Source organism: Alexandromys fortis, unplaced genomic scaffold (genome assembly GCF_014885135.2).
Source record: "Alexandromys fortis isolate MF-2015 unplaced genomic scaffold, M_Fortis_MF-2015_v1.1 scaffold_26, whole genome shotgun sequence".
In the NCBI taxonomy this organism is placed as follows: Eukaryota; Metazoa; Chordata; class Mammalia; order Rodentia; family Cricetidae; genus Alexandromys; species Alexandromys fortis.
In genome coordinates, this window is record NW_026067894.1 from 2694706 (window position 1) to 2703677 (window position 8972).

The 8972-nt window shown below is 53.4% G+C and overlaps 1 protein-coding gene across 2 annotated transcripts in view; it reads right to left on the minus strand.

The window, feature by feature from the left end:
• Positions 1 to 3040: 3040 nt before the first annotated feature.
• The window catches only part of Capzb (capping actin protein of muscle Z-line subunit beta), a 106995-nt gene continuing 101063 nt past the window's right edge, over positions 3041 to 8972 (minus strand). Inside the window, exons 7-10 of one of the 2 annotated variants that reach the window (XM_050153009.1) lie at positions 7799 to 7864; positions 7045 to 7121; positions 5889 to 6001; positions 3041 to 3854 (exon numbers count right to left, since the gene is read on the minus strand). In XM_050153009.1, coding sequence (XP_050008966.1) covers positions 5899 to 6001; positions 7045 to 7121; positions 7799 to 7864 — 246 coding nt within the window. In that variant the 3' untranslated portion in view covers positions 3041 to 3854; positions 5889 to 5898. The remainder of the gene's footprint in view (positions 3855 to 5888; positions 6002 to 7044; positions 7122 to 7798; positions 7865 to 8972) is intronic. The other variant, XM_050153020.1, reaches the window with a different exon arrangement.

Here is an 8972-nt window from a genome sequence, read left to right on the forward strand (position 1 = left end):
TGAGACAGGGTTTCTCTGTAGCTTTGGTTCCTGTCCTGGAACTAGCTCTTGTAGACCAGGCTGGCCTCGAACTCCCAGAGATCCGCCTGCCTCTGCCTCCCGAGTGCTGGGATTAAAGGCGTGCGCCACCACCGCCCAGCTAGAAACTTATTTTTAAAAATACAGCATAATGGCCCCTATCTTCAAGATGGGGTTAGTCAGGTTCCTCACCAGGGCTACACAGGAACACCTGGCCCCACCACGTGAGGACCTGGCAGAGCGTATCACCTGAGTGCACGTCACCTTAAAAGATGGAACTCCACCTACTTCTTTCTCCTCTCTCTCTCTCTCTCTCTCTCTCTCTCTCTCTCTCTCTCTCTCTCTCCTGCTGCTCCTATCTCCAGAGGTTGGTCTCCTCTGTCCCCTTTTTATGTTCTTCCTTCCACACCACATCACACCCAGCTCTTGGGCTGGGAGTGATCTGGATCTCCCTAAAGAGAGCTAGCTAAAGATGAAGATGACCTTGAACTTTTAAAACCAAGTGTGAGAATGTTTTACTTGTGATGTGGGAGTCCCCTTTGTATGCTGTGAATGTTTTATTGGCATTTATTAATAAAGCAGCTGCTTTGGCCTATGACTGGGCAGAACAGAGCTAGGTGGGGAAAATAAACTGAATTCTTGGAGAAAGAAGGCAGAGTCAGGGAGACGCCATGTAGCTGCCGAAGGATTAAGATGCCAGAAACCTTAACCGGTATGGTCATACACAGATTAATAGAAATGAGAATGAGTTAGTTTAACATATAAGAGTTAGCTAGGAATATGCCTAAGCTATTGGCCAAACAGTGCTGTAATTAATATAGTTTCTGTGTGATTATTGGGGCATGGGCAGCCAGTAAATGAACGTGCAGTCTCCACTTACATGTATGTGCAGCCACCCTGTGCATGCCTGATACCCACGGAAGCCAGAATATGACTTTGGAGCCCCTGGAACTGGGGTTACAGTTCTGAGCCATCATGTGGGTGATGGGAGTTGAACCTGGGTCCCGTAGAAGAGCAACGAGTGCTTTTAACCACTGAACCACCACTGCTGAGGTCCTGTGCTAACTCCTGAGCCCAGGATTTCAGGTGTCCATCACTATGCCCAGTGTGTGTGGTGCTGGGAATCACCACTCTTTCCTACACCTCTAGTCCTCCCGTTTCTTCTTCCGAATCCCCATGGGCCCTGCTAGCCATCACAGCTCTCCCACTGATGGGCATCAAGGAAAGAGCAGAGGGCCAGAGTGAGCCAGGCTGCAAATGCTCTTTGACGTGTCCCATGCTGTCCCTTAGCTAGAGTGGCATCCCCACTGCATAGAGGGAGGTTTGCTGTGCCTGTCCCAAAAGTCCAAGAGTAAGAATAGAGAAATGTGGGCTCCAGAAATGGGAATGTAGAAATACAAAGTTGTAAGCCTAGGAGAATGAGAGCAAACTGTCAGCCACTTTAATTATTAACAATGGGTCACTTTGCTTTACAACCCATAGCTCTGTCTGCAAGGCTGAAGCGGCCCCCTGCAAACTGAGGGTCAGCTTTTTAGATACACCCCTTGGCCACTCGTGACCAACAACTGACGTGAGCTGAGTTGACCTTTAAATGATGGGATGTACGTGGCTTTTTGGTTGTGCATTGTCCCTTACCCTTCCCTGCTGAGCAAAACTGGCCACATCAGGGGAGCATACAGCTTTGGTAAACAATGGGCTAAATACAAACACTAGTTTAACTGAAAAACCTGTTAATGGAAATTGTATAAAAAAAAAAAAAAGGAAAGCCGGGCGGTGGTGGTGCACGCCTTTAATCCCAGCACTTGGGAGGCAGAGACAGGTGGATCTCTGTGAGTTCAAGGCCAGCCTGGTCTACAAAGGGAGTTCCAGCACAGGCTCCAAAGCTACAGAGAAACCCTGTCTTGAAACAACAACAACAACAAAACAACAACAACAACAAAGGCAATTTGTATCCAAGTTTTACCTCAAGATTGTAAAAATTCTTTTGTTCATGCCTAGTGCTTGCTTCTTGCTATAAAAGGGGGGGTTCGGAAACCACCGTGGCCATGGCTACAGAGCCCATCTCTGGCTGTGGTAACAGATATAGCTGAGAAGCTTTGTGTGCCCTATGGAGATTATCCTTTTCTGGAATAAAGTTTGCTTCTGGTTTAGTAGACTGTGGTGGTCTGTCCCCATCTTTGCATGACTCGAGGACCCAACAGTCCTCACAGCCCACGGAAATGGGTTTTGGGCAAGGCCCACCTTTTCATCATTCTGCTCTGTCCTTACAGCTAAGGCTGGCACGTGCTAGTGGAGTGCTTGTTCGCCCAGCTGCATCTCTACCCAATTCTCTGTTGCTTCTTTTTACATTAATTCTGTTTTCGTGTGTGCACACGCCGGCCAGTTCTTTCGCCACGTGGGTTCCAGAGATGGAGCCCAAGCCCTCAGGCTTGGCAGCAAGCAGCCCTTCCTACCAGGCAGCGTCTCGCTGGCTCACAGCCTCTAATTTCAGTATTTGCTTTGGGACGGTCTCACTAAGCGAGCCTGAAGTCACTCTGAGGACTAGGCTGGCCTCGGATCTCTGGCAGTCCTCGGCCACCGACCCCCAGGTGCTGTAATTACAAATGTGTGCCAACGCCCAGTTTTCTTTTTTAGTTGAGACAACATGTGGATGTACAGTCCAGGCCAGACCAGCCTTGAGTTCACAATCCTCCTGCCTCAGCTTCAACACTGATAGCACAAGCATGAGTCATGGCACCCAGCCTGCTCTACCTCCCGTGGAATTCTGGACTCCACACAGGACCAAATAAGAGAAACCAGGAGTCATCACAGAAGATGGGGTGGCAAACATGGCAGCCACAGAAGCCAGGGAAAGGGATGAGCAACCAGCTAGATAAGGAAAGGCATTAGGAAGCCCTGGGCTCTGCTTCGGTCCCTGAGAAGGTGAAAGTGGACAGAGGTGGACAGATGTGCTGCAGCTGGATGTGGGATGGGAAGAGCTCCAAGATGAGGGAGACAGGTGAGAAAGAACACAAGGCCAGCACTGTGTCCCAGTTTCTTTTTATTTATTTTTTTGTTCTTTTTTTCCTTTTTTTTTTAAGTATGGAGGCTCAAGTAGAAGATGTAGATTTTTTTGTTTAAGCTTTACAAAAAAAACCAAAATAAAACAAAAAAACTCCTTTTGCATTCCATAAAAATCGACAGGAAAGCACCTGGCCGGAAGTGCAGCCGGTCGCCAGCCGTCACCCCACTGTGGTCTCCTTGGGTGGGCACGTCTGCGCTGGACAGTGCTGAGGACGTATCTCTGTCCTCCATAGCTGTCCGCTGTCCCCCCGGCCCCCAACTCCAAGCAACTCCCAAATACACATGGAATCTGATTTCCAGTTCTTCTCTTTCACACACCAGTTAGTTCATAAAATGTTTTTGTTTTACATTTTTTACACCAATGTAACAAAGATGGGAGGAGCAGTGGCTGACAGTATATATGCTTATAAATGGGAGGGGAGGAAGACGGGGCCCAGGCGAACAAAAAAAAAAAAAAAAAACACCACACGGTCTCTATGGAAACGTCGTGGGAAGCGGGCCTTGGAGCCAGAGGAGGGTGGTTATCGGGCTTTATTCTTGGGGAGCGATGCGCTGCGTGGTCGATGCAAACTGTTACGTGACCCATCAGGGAGGGAAAGGGGGAGGGAAAAGGAGCAGAAAACGAGTTTTCTAAGAAAGGAACCTAACGAGTGCATGGCGTGTCCGGTTAGCGTGAAGCAGAGGTTTAACACTGCTGCTTTCTCTTCAAGGCCTCCACCAGGTCATTCTTGAGAGCTTCTTGCTTTGATTTGTCTGCAAACGTCTGCACAGACCTACAGGAGAGGAGAGATGACATCAGCCGTGGACAGAGAGGGAGGCAGCCTGGGGCCACTGTGGGCTGCCAGGCTGTACCATCTACCCTGGAGAGTGGGAAGAGGGCCTGGCTGGGGGACCTGCACCGCAGCACCTTGCTGGGCATCATGGGCAGAGGTCATCTCTGCCCAGGCTATGGGTGACCTGGCCACTAGATCCCTAGGTCCACAGTTCGGGGTACATGCCTCAAGCTGTTGGGCGCTCTCAGGAACCTTGGACCTGCTGCCCAGGCTGAGAGGTGAAGACACTGGGCAGTGAGGGCTTCTATACTGGAGCATCTGCCCCACCCCCTCTACCTACAGCCTAGGCTGGCTCCTTACCCTGGAGAAGCAGTGTAGCAGCCCCTCCCCCTGGCCCTGCCCCACCAAGTACACAGGAACCAGCCTCTGCGCCAGTGCTGCTGGCTGCGAACCCAGTCCCTAAGGGGCAGCCCTGGGTCCCGGTGACACATTCTGGGTTGGCAGGGAAGCACTCTTCATCAGAGCTGGACCTCAACTTGTCTGGTGTTTCTCACACAGACTCAGTTCTCAGAAGCATCTCAGGGTGGAGCTTCTTCTAAGCCTAATTCCCAGGTCAGGACACAAAGCTGGGAGCCGGAGAGGTCCCCCACGGCACCAGCTAATCAAGAGCATACTAGACTATTTGCAGCAACCGTGGGGAGCTCGGAAGCAGTGGAAGAGCAGGGCAGCATGCTTGGCAAGTGGCTCGAGTGCGCACTGGGAGAGGCGCTGTCAGGAAGTCTACCCTCGCGTGCTGAGAATGGCGAAGGCGAGATGGAGTGGGACCCGGAGCGGCAACCCATGAAAACCTGAGAAGAGTCTTCAAGACGGGGAGGACAGGACCCGAGCGAAGAAGCCACTGGACGTTAGTGTGAGCTGCTGCCACTCAGGTGCCATTTGCTTCCGCTGGGGTATTTAGGGTCCCAAACTCTCACCAGAGGCCAACACTAGTGTGGCAGCGAGAGGAGCAGTGTGAGGGCTCAGGCAGAGCTTGAGTCAGGGCAGTGAGGAGGACACATCTGGCTGATGGGCCGGGGCTCTCCTCAGAATACCTCCAGCTGGTTTGCCAAGGAATGGTGGTGGTGGCAGCATCCCTTAAAAAGGCTTTCTTCAGCTGGGACATGGGAGGTCTGGAGATGCCACCAAGGCTAGAACTGATGGCTGCCTTGGACCTGAAGTCAGCACATGGGCCAGACCACAGTGGCAGGGGAGTCCCCATCTTGGAGCTTCACGGTAAATCCCATAGGCCCTTGTCTGGGTTGGGCCTTTGGTGTCCAGCCCCGAGGCCTGCAGCTTCCCAGGAGCCTCGTTTTAAAACCCTCCTCCTTTCCGAGATGCTGACTGCGTTTGCACATCTGTATTTGTCCCAGGGCAAGTCATGGTTCTTGGCCATTGTCAACAAGCAGGGCTGTTTTCCTTTCCACCAGCATGGCTGCTGGAGGACAGCTGCAGCTCATTAAGGGAGGCTGTGGGACACACAGCATGGGTAGAGTGCCCAGCAGTGGCCAGTCTGGAGGCGTGCTGGCCTGGCTTAAGGAGTGTTCCATCACTCAGAGGGACTCAGAGGGAGACCATGCTTTCTGAGTCAACACCCCAAGGGGCCCTGAGATGTAGCTTGTGGGATCCTTGGTAGGAGAGCAGGCAGGAGGAACCGGCTGTACTTCTGTCAGACAAGAGGTGTGTGAGCTGGCAGAAGGCAAGACACACAGACCCTGCTCCTTAGCCAGTGGGATGTGTGCACACAGCGCCCTCTGCTGGAGAGGCCATGGTAGTGCCAAAGACTGAGCTTGGTCAGGAGCAAAAAGCCCAAACCTGGCCTTTGCTTGAAGTGCGAAGCACACACACCGCACACACGTGTCCACACGATATGGGGCTGAGGCTATGCGTTAATGTGGCTACCCACCAGCTGTGAGTGGACACAGGTTAGTGGCAGGGTCTTGGCAGGTTGGTGAGTCCTGTTTAGTGGGGGAGTCTCACGCCCTTCAGGCAGGGTACCTGGGTCGGCTCAATTATCAGGCTGGATGTAGACCTGGCGCTGGGTCAGCACTTGAGAAAGCTCCCTCTGCAACTGCTTAAACTTGTGGTTGTCAGGGATAGCGTCAAGAGATCTACAGAGAGTGTTCGGAGAGGATGAAGCCGTAGCAAGAGAGCAACAGCAACGCAGAACAAGAGGCCAGCAGTCATGGGCAAAGGCAAAGGCAGGAGAAGGCTGCCTCGGCCTGGGGCTGAGTGCGCATCTCAGCCACAGAGGCCTCGGTCTTGAGGGGTTCACACCTGCCTACACACAGGCTCAGATTTTCCGTGTTTCCCTGTCATTACTGGGAATGGTGGGGGCTGTCCAGGCAGGAGAGTATATACGGTCCATTTGGTACCACAGCCCCCAAGTGTCAGGCATGATCAGATACTCAGGTCCACTGGAGATCAAGAGGGGCCATTATCTCACTTAACTCAGACTGCTGGACAAGCTCACAAACTTTTTCTGGCCTGCACTATGAAACCTGGGCCAGGGAAGGGCACTGGAAGAATGGGTCCCAAGGGCACAGCAGAAGCCACGAACTCACAGCAGAGCTGAGCTGTAGCACCCTTCCCAGTTATCAGCTCTCCTAACCCTGCTGGCACTCTGCCTCCCACATAGACAAGGGCCGCTGAGAAAGGTGTGGGAAGGACCCTTGTGACTTCTTCACTCCTCCTCAGGCACCGACCCGTCCCCACTGGGTTCTGCCTCCCACTGTACTACACCAGAGCCAGAGGCCACAGTGCGTCCTGCCTGCTTCTGCAGAACCCAGAGCTTGAGACAGTGCCGGGGCCCTCAAAGGGAATGCCATGCCAGGCTGCTCAGCTGTCTTTGGTGTCTTGGATCTGTGTGTGGCTGCCAGGCCCCAATGCCAGAAAGGCTGGGTACAGTCTCTAGGGACCAGTGCCGAGCTCTAAGGTGAGGGCACCAAAGGTTGCTGAGGTGACTGAGCCCAGTGGACAGAGCTGGTAGAGGTCACAGAAAGTGCTGGACCAGCTTCTGAGTCTTTCATACTGAAAGCAATCCCTGACCACATCTTGTGATGAGGAACCGGGAGGCCCAAGACCACAGAGTGCTAAGTAGACAGGATGTAAGTCTCATGTTTGGCCCCAAAGCTTCAGAGTTTTGGTACATTACCTCAGCCCATTGACGATATCCTTTGTTTTTCCAAAGTAGATCTCATTCAGTGTACTTCTGATTTTATTTTCCATGTCCTGGGAAGGGAGGTAAGTCAGCAGAGATGGCAAACAGGAACCCTGAGGCCCACATCCACCTGCCACCACCAACCCTGCAGTCCCCTCTGTGGCCACAGGAGGGAGGTAAGAGGCTGCTCTTTCATGCTGAGAGGCACAGCCAGGCTGCCAGAACCCCACCTATAATTTGTGTTTTGGGTCTTTCTTGTCCTTCAGCATGGAGGAAGCCAACATCTAGGGACTGATGGCCAATTCTGACCACTGCTGGGCGCGGGTCTAAACCACATTATCAGCACACTGCCTGGCCACCAACTCTGTGAACAGTTCTGTGAAACCAGAGAGCACGTCTCCAGTCCAAACAACCCCCCTTCCAAAGGAGACGTGGTGACAGGCCAGGCTGTGGCGGCCACAAGTGAAGCTGCTCCAAGGGCCCTGGTGTTCCAGGGATCTGTTTCCACCCCAAGTTCAGATCACTGTTCACACCCAGTGATCAGGGGAAACAGGACTTCATACTTCCCGGGCCCAGAGACATAGCAGGGACACTGGGGTGGGTAGGCTTGGAGCCGAGCTCTGCTTGTATCCAAGTCAGAAGAAAGCTCAGAAAACCTGGGCAGGACCAGCTGCAGCAGAGACGGAGGCTGCGGAGAAGCACGCTGGTCTATGCTGTACCAGGACTGGGTGAGCCTGGGGCCACTCACCTCCACCAGGCGCCCAATGTTGGCTATGTGTGGAGAACAGTCACTCACGGTTTCATCTTTCTCCATCTGCAAAGACAGCAACCTTTAGTCAGAAGAAGCTGCAGCTCCAGGCTGCTGCCAACTCACGGTTGCCCAGGCATGTCACAGTCCTCTGCCCCCTGGTGGCTGCCCCTGCACGGCACAGTCCTCTGCCCCTGGTGGCTCTGTGGAGCTTTTCTAAGCACAAGTGACTGAAGTTTGTGGTTGCAAACAGCCCAGTCGGCAGACATTCTGAGGCCCTATTATTTCTACGGCAGTGTTTCTTGATGCTGCTCTGAGGACAGACTCCCCACTTAGCTCCTAGGGCTACAGTAGTGAGGGTAAAGGGCCACAAGGGACAGGTCATCCTGGACCATGTCACTCCTGCAAGCACAGGTCCAGGCTGCTACCCAGATGTGAGCAAGGCCTGGTGTGGGACTGGAAGCTTCCCTGTGTCACAACACTGTCAACCTTGACCAGCAGAGCCATGGCAGCCATGGGGACTCCCGGCCTTGCCAGCAAAGACTCTGGGGCCAGCAGAATGCAGTGCCATGCCCACAACCATGTGAGCAGCTGTGGAGGAGCCCCCTTCTTGCCACCGTGCCAAGGCCAGGAGCCATGCAGGGAAATGGTGGGTTCCTGGTTTACAAAGGACAGGGGACAACAGCCAGCTCTGAGTGCGTGAAGGGAAGTGACAGCAGGTAGGTGTGAGCCTCTGCCATTGGCTTCTGGTTCTCCCATGGTAAGCTTTACCTCCCTGGTCAACACTTCACGATACCAGAGGAACATCATCTCCCCTAAGCAAAAGCCTGCTTAGGACAACTGGTTAGTGTGCGTGTTGAACGGAGCTGGGGAGACACCCAAAGGGCAGGGCCTGCCCCCTATTTCTAAAAGGAGTGTTTAGAAACCAACACCCCACATAGAAATGGCTGCTGTGTCCAGCCTCCGGACTGCTCAGAGCTGCTCTGTGGGTGTTTCTGATCCAGCCAACTGCACCACCCTCCCAGTCTTGCTCAGCCCCTGCTCTATGCGGAGGGAGATTCTTGCCTCCATCCTGCCAGAGTAAGAGGTGAGGGTTTTGTCGTCTCTGATGGGCCATCTCAGTGAGTGCTGGCAGCCCCGGGTGAGCACAGCCCCGGGTGAGCACAGCCCCGGG